Raw genomic sequence first — 15,784 nt, 5'->3', positions numbered from 1 at the left:
CCTACGAGACACAAAGGAATGCTCCAGATGTCGTGCATGTAGAGCAGATTTCACTTAACAATACACCCTCCCCGAGCAAGAATTTAAATAAGTTCTTTTTCATAAATTTCAGTGTCCATAGATGTATTCCTCTTCTTGTCAAAGTGAAGTTTCTTCAATTGGTACAGCTCTCATGTCCGTACATTCAAAATCAAACTAAGTATTATATTCATCCAAAGTAAATCATATCGTTAAGCAGCCAACACGTGTTTCGTCATGCTATATCTAGCATTCTTCGACTTCTTCAGGGCTGGAAAGTTGTTGGCAAGATTTGCAACTGATACTTTAGTCCATAATAATAAAGAAGCACGCAAGCCTCACTCAATTATCCTCTGGATATTGTGCCAATCATTAATGCTTGATCTTATGTATTCGTTCAGAATTAATAATTAATCCTCTCTTGTATAAATGCCCAAACAGTATTCAATTTCAGAACCCTTACATCTTTACGATGCCATCTCCATTCCCCCACATGTAATGTTTATACTCAATCAGTATGCCCGACAGGCAGTATCCACATATATCCAAATATTTCAACGTTTTTGGTTTCCCGTCTCATCCGTATTCAGAATCACTCCAGTATTGTAAACTGTTATCATACTCGTCACTATCCAAATCAGCAATCAAATCTCCATAGCGCGCATCATCTTTCAAACTGGAAAACCTCCGGTTTCTGCATATGCGGGTAGAGGGGGAGTTGCTAGGTGACCAACTCTTCTTCCCCTGTGAGCACCGGCTTAGAATAACTATTGCATAGATATTGAGACCCAGATATCAGTAGAGCGCCTTATCTTAACCCGGTTACCCAATAGCTAGAGCAGATTTCATACATGTGGCGTGGTATTGTCCCGAGATCGCTATATTCTGTGGGGCTGTCTTTCTAGAGCTAGAATCCATTATTGACGCCACCCTGGAATTTGATCAAATGCTCGCTCTCTTGGGATATGATAGGGGGGTGGACACAGCCAATAGAAAGTTGGTGGCCACTGGGCTTTCAATGGCTAAGTGTTGTGTGGCAATACGCTGGGCGAGGGGTCCCAATCCCACCATACAGCAACGGCATGCAGACATAGTATTCCCCAATACATAATCAGACGTACACAGTGAGCTATTATCCCCCCAAAGTCACCCTAAAAACGTAGATGTACCTCGTGGAGAAGGAGACGAGAGAGGCAGAGTGAGAGCAGGAAGCAGTTAAGTGCCTGACACACATCAGCGCCGCATGGGAGGGTAGACATGAATAGACTGGGCAGACAGTGAGTTAGCAAATGAATGAATGGTGATAGGGAAGCAACCAAAAATGGAAATGGTTCTCCAGTTATCGCCCCAACACAAGATACATATCAAGTTTACAAATATGAGAGTAACCCACAATGGGAAAAGGCACACCCAAATGCAAGAAATATTGTTTGTATTACTGTGAATGATTGTAATGGATGCTACGTATTATAATGTTTTGAAGTAACGTCTGTCACCTGAGCCGCAGTCCTTTTGTATTGTCATAATTATCTGATCAATGTGTTTCGTCAAAATAAATATTATTTTAAAAAAAAGAGATGCCCATGTGGCCCCTTGGCAGACGTCAAAAACAGGGTCACCACGCAGGAGAGCCGTAGTGGCTGCTTTCACCCTTGTAGAATGGGCCCTAAAGCCTTCAAGATGCTGTTTCTTCACCAGGGCATAACATATTTTTATGCAGAGTTGGTCGTCCACCCGAAACTCTGTGGTACAATCAAGGTAAAATGATAATGCTCAATTTGGGTCCAGACGGTGGAGATGCTCTTCTTCCTTAAAAGAATGCAGAAGTGCATAGAAAGTGGGCAGAGTAACAGATTGAGCCAGATGGAAAGGTTTATTACCTTAGGCAGAAAAGATGTCTTAGTGTGGAGTGTCTGAAGAGGCAGCCTGACCAGAGGATCGATGCTCATTTGCAGAAGCTCAGGATACTAGACTCTCTGTGTCCAGTCTGGAGTCACAAGGATGACTTGGGCCCAGTCGCTCCTGATCTTCTTGAGCTTTTTTGGTATGAGTTGGTTGGGCGGAAAGGCACATTGGAAGCCTGTGCTTCACTAGCGGCAAAAAGAGTTGCCGAGCGAGAGCCGTCTGAGAAACTACAGAGTGAAAAACTGCTGCCATTACGCGTTCTCTTCAGAGGCGAAGAGATCTAACCAAGGCTCTCCCCACTGATGAAAGAGACCTTGCATCACCTCCGGATGGAGACGGCACTCGTGATCCGCACGGTACCGATGCCTGAGTTAGTCTGTTCTGGCTTTCAGAGAACCAGCCAGATCTTGAACCACCAGGAAAATGCCCTTTTGTTCCAGCCAGGTCCAGAGACGCAAAGCCTCTTGAGAAAGGATCCAGGCCCCATTCCTCCCTGTTTGTTGCAGTTTGTTACAATTACCAATGGGGGATGTGAAGCCCTGAGCTTCTCCCTCTTCCTTCCACACAAGGAGAATTTTAGAGGAATTCTGTTATATAGGCCACCAGGGCTGCAGAAATCCTTCATTGATTTAGTGGGAAATCTGATGGAGGAAGGCATAAGTGACAGATCCTTCTCCATAATGGGCGACTTTAACTTCCATCTGGAAGACCCTGTAGACTTAGACAGACACGAGTTATTGGACCTCATGAATGGACTTGACCTCCTACAAATAGTTAAAGGGGCCACCCACACAGCAGGACATATGCTGGATGGGATCTTTTCAAATTACCCACAGCTATCTGTGATGGAGGTGTACCCAGTAGTGTGGTCGGACCACTCTGCCATTCTATTTGAGATAGCCTGTGTAGATAATCAGAACCATGTAAAAGCGACAACAAAACCCAGCTACACACGCGCCTGGAACATGATTGAAGCCAAAGATTTGTCAGACCTCCTGGAATCCACCTTGCCCTCTCTGGTTGGTGAGGTTGACACAGCTATCACCAGATTTAATGACTGGGTTAATGAAGCCTGTGATAAGCTCACCCCAAAAAAACACTACTACTCTAAAAGGATACATCCTTCTGCCCCTTGGTATACCCCCAATCTAAAAGCTCAGAAATGCATTTGTAAGCACTGTGAGCGGGAATGGAGGAAGGGCTATAAGGCAGAGGACAAAACAAAACATAAAGCAAGTATACAGGCATATAAGCAACTGTTACTTACAAGAGTACTTTGCGAGTCAAATTGAACTAGCGGAAAACTCAGCAAAAGAACTTTTTAAGATTGTCTGTAAATTGGCCAACCCTCATATGTCACAAGTGGCAAAGAGCCAGGAACTCTGTGACAAAATCCCCAAGTACTTTTTAGATAAAGTTGAGGACATTTTTTCAACCTTTAATAATGCCAACAATGGTCTCTCTCATGAACCAGGCATGGATATTACCATGGCCTCACAAATGCAGTATGCTTTGTCTGAATTCCCTCCGCTAGCCAACACTGATACTGCTACACTTCTGCAAAATCTGAAATCAGGCTCCCCCTATGACCCCTGCCCTATTAAAATAGCCAAATTGATCCCTCAAATTTTTATTACGGCTCTGACTCCCCTTTTTAGGTCTCGTAGCGATACAGTGCGTAAGCACTGTACTCGCCGAGATCTATTGTTACTGACTCTGCTTCCCAGGAGACAGTGCCGGCCGCGCGCATTGCCTCTTCAAGGAGGCGATTTGAGCGGGGCATAGATTCTTAAATCAGCTGGTAATACGACAAAGTGACAGCTGTAAATAGTGGGTTGTATGGACAGAAATACACAGATTGGAGTGCATAGATACACGTAGAGGGGCTTAACTACCAAATAATTCATTCATAGATAAATGAAGTTGAAAGTATAGATAAAGGTATTGTATTGCAACATTTATATAGTGCTTTCTATCGCTATTTGGGGTGCAGCGCCTGCTACATTATACTTACCTTGACAGGCATACATAGATAGTGCACAGATAAATGTAGGTATTCCTAAGTAGTTAGGCGTAAATAGATGGATACATAGTTGAATAAATGGGTTGATAGTCGTGGGTAGATAGGTACAAGTGACAGGCGAATAGAATGGAGTGCATTGATGCTTTTAGGTAGTCATAAGTAGATCGGCATACACATATGGCTAAATAGAGTTGAGTGCACAGAATCATGTACAGACAAACGTAAAAGGGCATAAATATATAGATACATCGAGTGAAGTGCATAGATATATGTAGACACACGTAGATAGGTATACATGGATGGATAAATAGACTGGAGTGCACAGATATATGTAGATTTATATAAATATATGGACGAACAGATACACCTAGAAAGAGCTAAACATATGGATAAATACAGTGGAGTGTGCAGATTATACACGTAGAAAGATATGAAATATGTGGAGGAATAGAGCGAAGTGCATAGATGAAGACAGACATGTGGATAAGCATAAATGGATAAATAGAGGGGAGTGCACAGATGCATTTAGATAGACAAATGTAAATAGGCATAAATAGATAAATACATGGAGGGAAGTGCATAAATATATGTATACATATGTGGCTAGGTATGGATGGATACATTGAGTGAAATGCATAGATATATGTAGAAAGATATAAATGTATGATTACTAGAAAGAGTACATAGATGTAGATGGAAGTTTATGGATATGTATAAATAGATGAATAAATAGAGTGGAGTGCATACATAGTCGTAGACAGATATATATGGGTGAATAGAGTAGAGTGCATAGATGTACATACACGTTTATTGATAGGTATAAATAGATGATAGACAGAGTGGAGTGCATACATAGATGTAGACAGCTATACATATATGGATGAATAGATTGGAGTGCATAGGTGTAGATGGAAGTTTGTGGATAGGGATAAATAGATGGATAAACAGAGTGGAGTGCATACATAGCCGTAGACAGTTATATATGGGTGAATAGAGCAGAGTGCATAGATGTAGATGGAATTTTGTAGATTGGCATAAATAGATGGATAAACATAGGGGAGTGCATACATAGATGTAGACAGCTATACATATATGGATGAATAGAGTGGAGTGCATAGGTGTAGATGGAAGTTTGTAGATTGGCATAAATAGATGGATAAACAGAGTGGAGTGCATACATAGATGTAGACAGCTACACATATATGGATGAATAGAGCAGAGTGCATAGGTGTAAATGGAAGTTTGTGGGTAGGCATAAATAGATGGATAAACAGAGTGGTGTGCACTGACAGATGCAGCTAGACACATTAGATAGTCATACATAGGATAAATAAAGTGAAGTGCTGAGACGTCTGTAGTCAGACATAACTGTAGGAATTGATTGGAGGGCATAGATAGATGTACATAGGCATACACCTAAGGATAGCATGGAGTGCATAGTTGTATAGATTTGAAGAGACATAGGCACATAAATAGAGGGAGCGCAGAGGGAGATTGCTGGAGTGACAGACATAGACAGATTAGTAAATGCACTGAGGTGTGTGAATGGATTAATTGACCTAGTAGATACACAGACATAAGAGAGTAACATATAAGTAAAGGAATAAGTGAACAGATTGGAGTGTGTTAATGATGAATCGACTGGCAGATGAGCAGGCATAAGAGTAACATACATAAACGGATGGATAAGTGGATACCTCGGGGTGTATGAATGGTTTAATAGGCTGGTAGATATGCAGACACAAGAGAGTAATCTACATAAACAGGTTTATAGATAAGTGGATAGACCTGGGTATGTGAATGATGAATAGACTGATAGCTATGCAGACATAAGAGAGAATTAGACATAGATGCAGAGATAAGTGGATAGATTTGTAAGTGTGACTGGATTAATACACTGGTGGGTATGCAGACCACAGATACATGGATGGGTCAGTGGGTAGACTGGGGAGTGTGAATGGATGAATAGGCTGGTTTGTAAGCATATACATTGAGTGTCAGACAGTTAACAGAAACGTAGTTATGAAATGGACAGAGCGGGTAATGGGCTGATGAAAATGTCAGCTCTTATCCACTACTGTCAAATGTTTCATGCCTCTTTCTCCCATTACCTCCCGACCTCTCTGTCTGCTGAGATCTAACAGTAGTTCCTTAAAGAACCACTCATTCTCTTTGACAAAAAGTGTCAAGCAGTCTTCAGAACTGTCTGTCTGTTCACAGTCTGCCAATAACAGCTATGAGCAACAGCATACTCTTGCACACACTCACACTGCTCACCAATTCAAAGTTTGCTAAACATTTTATGCAACGCATTGTCATACACAATGCCAATAACTCAAACTTAAATGCTGCGAGACCTATTGCATTGTAAATGCTTGTTATTATGGTATTGGGGGTGGGCAACTTTCCAGCATATTGGAAGACGGCCTCCTTGATCCCGTTGCTAAAAAAACGAATCTGGACTCAACAGATGTTCGCAACTTCAGACCAATCTCTTGCCTACCTTTCCCAGCCAAAATGTTGGAGAAATGGATTAATAGACATCTGAGCAGCTACATGCATGACGCTGAGGTGCTTGACTGTACGCAATATGGCTTCCGGGAGGGTCACAGTACAGAAACCGCCCTCTAAAAATCTACGGACGAGATTAGGAAAACTCTGGATCAGGGGGGTAAAGCAGCAATAATTATGCTGGATCTCTCAGCAGCGTTTGACACGGTCCATCATGATCTTCTGATGGACCGTTTGTCAGCCTGCGGAGTAAAGAATTTTGCCTGGAAGGTCTTAAAGTCTTTCCTCTCTGATCATAGGCAGATAGTAGCACTTGGAGAGTTTTGCTCGGCCCCTTTTCAATTTCCCTGTGGGGTCCCTCAGGGATCATCATTAAGTCCAACCCTATTTAACGTGTACGTATCGTCCCTGGCTCCATTGATAAGATCTTTTGGATTCCATCTTACCTCTTATGCGGACGATACCCAGATAGTGGTATCCCTCCTTCCAGGACTAGAAGGGGTGGTTAGCCACAAGCTACACAATTGTATGGAAGCAGTTGGATCATGGATGGCCAGTAACTGTCTTAAATTAAACTCAGATAAGACTGAGGTTATTCTATTTGGTAATGATTTTAACATGTGGACCCCAGAATGCTGGCCGGACTCTTTGGGACCTCTGCCTGTACCCTCCACACAAGTGAAAAACTTGGGAGTGTATTTGGATGACAGATTGGACATGAGAAAACAGGTTAATGCTGTGGTGTCATCCACGATGTTTACTATCAGAACTACTAAGAAAATCCTCACTTTCTTGCCTAAGGAGAGTCGACAGACGGTGGTTACGGCACTGGTTATGTCAAGACTGGACTATTGCAACAGCCTCTATTTAAACATCCAAGAGAGGCTGTTGCATAGGCTACAGATGCTGCAGAATACAGCTGCTAGGCTGATTTCAGGCATACCTAAATTCTCCCCTATTTCTAGTGAAATCCGCAAACTTCACTGGTTGCCTGTGAGACAACGAGTACACTTCAAATCAAGTCACTTCAGAATCAGGGACCACGCTACCTACAGGACCAACTTCAATGGTATTTACCAACTAGACCTTTGCGCTCATCAGCTCAAAAATTAGTGAGAGTACCACCAGTGAAAAAAGCCCGTTGGGGGGGTAAAAGCTTTGTGGTGGGTGCAGCAAAACTGTGGAACCAGCTCCCCTTTTATCTGAGGAGTTGCACAGATTTGCTTCCATTCAGAAAAATGCTTTAAACCTGGTTATTCTAGAACCATCTCCTGACCGTGCTACTCATTTTTTTCTCCTCAGGATGGCAGATTGCGCCAGGACACCCTCGGGTAACAGACGCGCTCTATAAATTAATTAACATAACAGTACCTCAAGCCGGTAGTGTTTTCCGTGAACACCTGAACCAGCCTTCCTTTGAGGGACGGTAAAAAGGATCGCACAAAGCTCCAACAGGTTGATATGGAGCTTGACTTCCGCCGGAGACCAGAGTCCTCTGATCTCCACCTCTCCCAGATGGGCGCCCCATCCCAAAAGGGATGTATCTGTCACTACTGTGAGATCTGGGTGGGGAAGAGAGAGGGGTCTGCCTGGGACCCAATTGCAGTTTATTAGCCACCATCTCAGGTCGTTAGCAGTCCCCCCAATATCTGAACTAGGTCTGTGAGATTTTCCCAATGCGTTGCCCATTTGAACTTCAGGTTCCACTGCAGAGCCCGAATGTGCCATCTGGCATGGTCCATTACCAGGATGCAGGAGGCCATGAGTCCCAACAGCCATAGAGTCATTCTCACCGAAAATCAGGATAGAGGCGGAAACATTGGTATCATAGCCTGAATACCATGGACTCATCGCTCAGGAGGACAAGCCTGAAACTGTACAGTGTCCAGAATGGCTCCAATTAAATGGAGGGTTCGAGAGGGTGTCAGGTGTGACTTCAGCACGATGATAATGAACCCGAGCGAATGCAGGAGGTTTGCCGTTATCTGGTGGTGAGAGAGGACTGCTTGGGATGAGCCTGCCTTCAACTAACAGTCATCGAGATAAGGGAAGACTGGGACCCCGGATCTCTGCGGTTGGGCTACGACTAATGCCAGCACCTTGCAGCACTGGTGACACCAAGGGGGAGCACAGTAAACTGAAATTACTTGTGGCTCAGTGTAAACTGCACATAGGGACAATGGGCTGGCAGAACGGGAATATGGAAATAGGCGTACTGAAAGTCCAACTCTACCGCCCAGTCTCCCAGGTCTAGGGAAGACACGACCTGAGCAAGGGGGAGCATCTTCAACTTCTAATTTCTGAGGAAGTAGTTGAGGGCCCTGAGCTCCAGGGTAGCACGAAGGCCTCCGTCCTTCTTTGGAACTAGAAAATATCAGGAATAGCAACCACAGCCTATTTCTGGCCAGGAGACCCTCTCTATAGCTCCCTTTGCCAAAAGAGTCTTGAATTCCTCATGGAGTAAGGCAATGTGATCCTCTGTCAGCCGATCGTAAGTTGGAGGCTTGGTGGGAGGGGTAGACTCAAAGAGGTGGGAGTAGCCCCTTCAGACTATTTGCAGCACCCACCTGTTTGAGATGATATCTCGCCAGTGGTGGAGGTGATGGTGTATTCTGTCACCAACTGGGCATCCATGATCCAGAAGGTTTGGACTAGGAAGGTTTTACGGTGAAGGAGGTAGTAAAGGCCCAAGAGCCATTTGGTGTTTACTGACTGCAATGCTAGGCTGGTGGAAGAAAAGATCTTCTTACATAAGCTGTCCAGACTTTTGGATTCCCTGTCCGGAGGTGCGGAAGTGGAGGCTTGGACCACCAAGCTCTTTGGGTGGATAGAGACGAAAGCTGGATTGCCTGGTGCAAGGCAAAGGCAGCAGGCAATGGTTCTATTCACAGGTTCCCCCTGTCCTAGGCTTGGACCAGGTGCCCAATAGAACATCTGTCAAGGCCTTGTTGAAGAGGAGACACCCGGCTGCAGGACCTCCATGAGGATGTTGACTGCCATCATAGGAAGCTGCAGGTCCATGACCTCCACAGCCCTATGCACCACTACTGTGAATGACACTCCCACCTACGTAGCCAGGTTAGGGGGAGACAGCATGTCAGAATCTGGGGAGGTGTCCAGGCTGCTGGCATCACCAGGTCCTCATACCAGTCCAGGACTTGATTGGGTTGCAGGATTCCTCAGGGATCTTCATCATCCACGCCTAACCCTTCAGAATAGGGCAGGTTGAACAGCATGGAGCTGTACGTCTCTGTCGGCGCTGGTCTCCGTGTCGGTGGATGCCCGACCGCCTCCGTGTCATCTGGAATGATGGTGGTGGAGGCCCCGGCGACGCAGAGGGCCTCGGCGTCGGACGCGGCACCGGGGAAGGTCGCAGAGGTACGACCTGCGTCAGTCCAGATCCAGGGATGGATCCAAGAGGAAGCTGTGGGGCTGTTGCAAAAGGTGGGGAACCCACGGGATCTCCTTCAGCTGAGCCTGCAGGGTGGCAGGGTCAGGCTCCCTAAATATGGCACAAAAGGCGTCAAGAAATTCTTTTAATTGGGTGGGGGACGCTCCCAGACCTAGAAAGGGAGGGAAACGAGGAGTCGACCCAGGCACCCGCTCCGCGGAGCAGGGCCTCGAATGCCGAGGCTTCTACGTTTCGACCCGACGGACGGGGCAAAGTCGAAGCACGCTTTGACTTCCTGTGCTTTTTGTGGTGCTTCTTACCTGGCAGTGATAACTTCAAGGAAGAAGTCTTCGACCCCCCTGGAGCGGTGTTCGGACCTTCCTCTCAACCCGGACCAGGAGTGAGAGTGAGATTGACGAGGCAACCTCTGTGGTGTCAAACACCAGGCCGCGATCCACTTTAGGGACCGCTCCCTCAAAGACTTCAGCCCCATGGCCCAGCAATCGGAGCCCGAGTTTGTGTTATGGCCGTGCTCAAGCACCAGAGACACACCAAACGAGGGTCGGTGACTGACATAGCGCAGTTACAATCACCGCACAGCATGAACCCAGAGGTTTTCTTACTAGATATACCTACCACGGCAAAAGAAGTTGATAAAACTTTTTTAAAAGTTTGTGAAAAGTGAGAGGTAGCTTTCTTCGACGGATCTGCGATGGCTGGCGTGGAAAGAAAGGAATGGACGTCACCGCAAGGGGGGGCACATATATAGACGACGTGGACGTCACAAAGACGAACCCGATGACTACGACATCGCGCGGAGTCGACTGACAACACTTATTGGCCCGCAGGGGTACTGTTATCAAAATTCTCCTGGATCCAGTCTGATGCCTGGAAGTTCAAAAGTAAGGAATCTGCGGCTAGATGTTTCTATCAGATACTGGGACCAAGGGTGAGCACCTATCTTGTTTGGGTAGCAGGTTGTGACTGGGCCCGAGTTGCATAACTGCCAGGAACACATGCACCTTGGACAAACACAGCCTTCTCTTCACTGGTATTGCCACCACTGACCTTATCAGCAGGTGCATCACAAGAACGGAAACACATCAGCTTGGCCGAGACAGAGACTGCATCACTTTCTCACAGTAGGATGTGCCGGGTGCACACCACCAGGGAATCATGCTCAGGCTGACAGCGACACAGTCATGCATGTTTTGCTCATAAAATACAACAAGAACATGGGCAAACCCAGATAGTGAGGAGGGTGGGAGGACGAGCAATTTGCTGGGACTATCGAGTGACTGTGAGTGAACTGAGCTACAGGAGCTACCCTATGGAACACAGATATCTCCTTTCCTAAGTTAAAGAGCCAATGTACTGTTTCATTGTTGACTAACCCTGACAGTAATGTGGGTACTGCTCCTATTAGTACCCCTAAGATTGGCTGATTACGCTCAGTATTTCTAATTATGCAAGGACTAATAAAGTACTTTTGTTTTAATAAACCAAAGAACTAGGTGGACAGTGAATTAATCGTTGATATTTGATATTTATTGAGTGAGGAGCTTCTAATCCCATACAACCTTCCTAAATAAGCCTTGGACTGCTCATATTCGCCATCCTGACAGACAAGTATTAAAAGGGTGTAACTCATTATCACTTTTGAGTCCCATAATCAGGTTAATAGGATGCCAGAGGTAAACAGCTGTGACTCACATGAACTGAGTCAAGTAACACCCGATTCCCCCCAGGCTCAGGGAAAAGATCACACAGTATCTATGGGATGGCACTGTCTGACAAGCATATACATCTCTCAAGCGGAATTCAGTTCAACAGCTACAGCAGTAGACTGCTGGTCCTCGGGATCAAAAAAGTGATTCCCCCAGCGAGGGTTGCATTTTTTTTTTAAATGGCACAAGCAACAGTTAACATCCCCTGGGCGTTTTTTTTGCACAAAATATAACCGCATCACCCAGAATGAGCCTGTAAATGTGAACACTGTATGATGACACAATGATGTCTCTGACCATATACATTTGCTTCTTCTAAGTAGGAAAATCTATGAGTTGATTTTTAAACAGCACCATGGCCCGGTATACTCCCCATCAGGTTGGTGGTTATTCTGTTCGTTGCTGTGCACTCAACACGTCAAAAGACATATGTCAACATTATATGTCATTAACAAAGGTACTCAGAAACCCCACTTGATTCAAAAACCAACTACTCATTAAGAAGTAGAATAAAAAATTAAATTTTCCTCGTCTCCAGTACTTAGGAGATCAAATCACCATCCCATTTCAGTATACCTAATGAGAACCATACCGCAAGATGTCGACTTCTTGTCCACGATCTTGATGTGCCTTGTCTGGGTGCGAATTTTTCCATCTGTGTTTTCAACCAAGTTTGTGAGATCATCGATAATTTCTGGAAAAGAAAAAAGTATGATGTTCACATGCAGTTTTGTTACTTTTTTAAGCTTCGTTTTCTAGATTTCATGGTCCTCTGTAGATACTGGGAGAAGGATGCACCAGTGGGCATCAAAGGTCTGTTGTCTATTCCTAGATAAAAGAGGATATGGGTGCTTAGAACTCAAAAAAGAAACAATAATAATAATGACCCATTTCCTGACGTATTTTAATTATTGTCTTTCAATCTGCCCTCCATGTATACCTGTGCTAATGTTCTCTATTGTACTGTTTTACTAAGGAAACTTTGTGTCGTCCTCTTTAAGAGCTAAAGTTGTCTTTGATTATCAGAACCATTCTATGATGAGTCTGCTGTTAACTTCTAACCATTGATAATATACAACCTCACCATTCTTCCCAGTAACCAAAATTCTACTTGACTTAGCAGTTCTCTCAACTACATTAGCACTGTCGTGCATTCTCAGGCTAAATCATGGCCCTCCTAAATTAAAAAAAAACATTTTAAACGTCTCTACTCATGGGCTTTTCAACCTTTTCCTCTTCTCGCCTATTTCCTCCAATCGACCTGTTGGATGGCTCTCTAATCCCCAACTAAATAGCTACTTAACCTTCAGACTTTAACACACAGATCATAACCCACTTATCTTGTCATGTCCATTTCCTTCCCTACTACAGGCCCCTCACTGGCTTCTTTCCTGTCAGCTTCTACTTCGACCTTCCAACTCCTCGCACTTATTCATTTTCATTTTCCACAACAGGTGTAGAAATGATGTCGGCCTGAACCATCTACAGTCGGCCTGAACCATCTACAGTCATTACCAATCAGTGACCGCAGGACGTCTTGTAATATGACCTCATTCTTATTAGTGGTTTTGGTCAAGCTGAGGTCTTTGATCTCATGTTCTATCTTGCTGATCTTAATAAATAAAGATTCCAGTATCCTCTCCACATGTATGATCAGTATTTCTATCACACTGTATGCTAAATGATGTGAAAGATATTCCAATTCTGCTAATAAATCCCCTCATCAAACAACAGAAAAATACAGATTCTAACTCCTTTTTGGACTCTTTTGCGTACATAGTATTTTTTACAAAATGGTGGCATACCACCAGAAAGAGATTTTTGGAGATTTATTTCGTTTTTTTAGATTTTTCTTATGTCATCAATTTCTGTCTCAGGCGTTCACTCCTCTGAGACTCAGTTAGCGTTGGAGGGTATTACATCTTCTTGTTTGGACAGTTTGGTGACAAGTTTGTCCCTGTCATCATTGAACACAATCATGTCTATAAGGATACATTCTGATCTATAGAAATTGTGTAGTACTCTATTAGAGGAGTGCCAACATTCACCAATATACCTACTATTACAATGGTTGCTGTGATTCCAGATGGTTGCACTTCGTCATAACTTGTATGACAAATAACATACCACAATAGACATGATTAAAACGGATAACAGTTTCAACAAGGTAGTGGTGCTTAAACAATACAAAAACACCCTACCTAAGGTGTAAAGTATGGGTTGAACCAAGGTTGAGATGCTAATACGGTTTGAAGCAAAAAAGGATGGAGCACACACCAGGCTGAGTATAGAATTGTTAAAAATATTAGTAAAAAGGGGCGTGGCCTGCAGCCGGACAAGATGGCCGCAGACTAGAGGGACTCCGAGGCCGAGACTAACTCCCCAGTAATCTGCTCATTAATCCGACCTCTATATTATACCCAGAGCCCACAGCTCGTGATCGGAGGTGAAGCGGCGTAGGACAGGCCAACGCTGAGGACTCCAAGTGCTCCATGGAGCAAAATATAGGTGTTTGAAAATTGCGGCCTGCACGTGAGGTGAAAGCCGGGGACTCGAATTGTGACGTGGTGGAGCCGGGGTTTGGAGCACCCGTGCAGTGCCCCTCTACTGTGCTTGAAGCCCCAAAATCCCGAATCGGAGTTGCGTTGGAGTGGGGCAGGCTGCCGGTGCGAATCTTTGTGCCCCCCTGGATCGTAGGATTGGCAGCTGCGGAGTGCGGCATGCTGGTGTGGTGTAAGCCGGGGCCTGGAGTTGCAGAGCGGCGGGAAGACAGAGCGGAACAAAAGGCGGATGCAAGGGGGACATTTCCTGTCGGGACCACATATGAACTTGGTCCCCCCTAACTAACGGCAGCAGCTGGTGTGTCTGGTTGCTGAGGGGAGAAGTGGGCACCTACAGGGCACTGAAGACCGGATCGGAAAAAACACTTGGCCCAGTGGTGCAGTCGGAGGTCGGGGCACCCCTGGGGTGAGCCCCGGGACCATACCACTCACGCTGTGGAGAGAGACCACGCTACATGTCAGCCCGCTGATCTGACTGGGTGAGAGAGACCACAGACGCGCCTGACCCCGGTAGGCCCGGAGCCCCACTATTGGAAGCCGGGGGCTAAATTTTGAAGACTGGCTGCTACGCCAAGAGATTGTGAGGTGCTGGATGATCCCCTACTGGGAAAACTAGTATGAGTGTCTGCGGAGGTGGCAATCCTGGCCTGTGGTATGATCGGAGTGAGGCACATGAGGACCACATTGTGATAGGGGCAGTCTAGGGCAAATAGACTGTTTATGTCCGACCCTGCAGAAAGGAACGCCCTGGGGTTTGGCATTCCGCAATATTGATGGACACCTTATGAAGCCGTGGGCGTCTCTCCCTTGCTGAGGCCTCAAAGAGACACTAATAGCACTGACCCGGACTGGTTCGGAGCCCTACCGTGAGCGACCCGACTGCGATGCATAAGCGGCCATAATTTCTGGCGAGACGCCCGGACACGGGGTATCTAGCTCCCCGACAACAGTACTGCCTCAGTCATACAGTACGAAACCAGTGGGCTACAGCTGGGATACATGGCATATGTCAGATGAGCAATAAAAGGGGATAGCGGGCAGTCTCACGGGTGAGATACCGAGGGAGTCGAATCGCTGGAGGCGCCGCTGTGATAACCCCCTCCATAGTGCTGATCAATAACGGTCTTCCGACACCGCTCATTTTGGCGACAGTGCCTCAGGGGTTGGGACCCCTCGCAGACGGCATCCAGTGGCCTGGCGGACGATTATAACAGCAGACACTGACCAGGCGAGCAGTGGAGATAATTAATCAATGGCTGCATGCTCTGCAGGATGACCCGGCATTCCAGGCAGATAGGGCACTCCTAGGCACAAGAGGTATGTTATCGGATTTCTACGATAAAAAACTGACATTGTTCGGTCCTCTTAGACACACACTGGTCCTTTGGCATTCTGCTCAAGCCAAGCTCGGCTGGTGCGGGGTCCAGACCCAACTTACCCCTTGTGGGACATTAAACGTCTAGGCAAGCTCCGTAATACCAGAGGTTTCGACAAATGGGATGACATGGTCATCTCCACGGTGGGAGACCTTTGGCACAATGGTGAAATGGTATTGTTTTAAAGTCTCCAACAAGACTATGAAATGGCGAGTGGGGAACGATTTTGCTACGTGCAAATCCGACACGCCCTGATGTCAGCGTTGCCCCCT

General features: G+C 45.6%; 1 protein-coding gene across 2 annotated transcripts in view; it reads right to left on the bottom strand.

Annotated features, from left to right (window-relative positions):
* Positions 1–15,784, bottom strand: part of STX8 (syntaxin 8) — a 1,246,356-nt gene that overhangs the window by 310,978 nt on the left and 919,594 nt on the right. The window contains exon 7 of one of the 2 annotated variants that reach the window (XM_086930625.1): positions 12,152–12,269. In XM_086930625.1, coding sequence (XP_086786751.1) covers positions 12,152–12,269 — 118 coding nt within the window. The remainder of the gene's footprint in view (positions 1–12,151; positions 12,270–15,784) is intronic. The other variant, XM_086930626.1, reaches the window with a different exon arrangement.

The sequence above is a fragment of the Lissotriton vulgaris genome, chromosome 7, assembly GCF_964263255.1.
Source record: "Lissotriton vulgaris chromosome 7, aLisVul1.2, whole genome shotgun sequence".
Taxonomy (NCBI): Eukaryota; Metazoa; Chordata; class Amphibia; order Caudata; family Salamandridae; genus Lissotriton; species Lissotriton vulgaris.
Note: the sequence above shows the minus strand (reverse complement) of the source record. Positions and strands in the feature narration are given on the sequence as shown.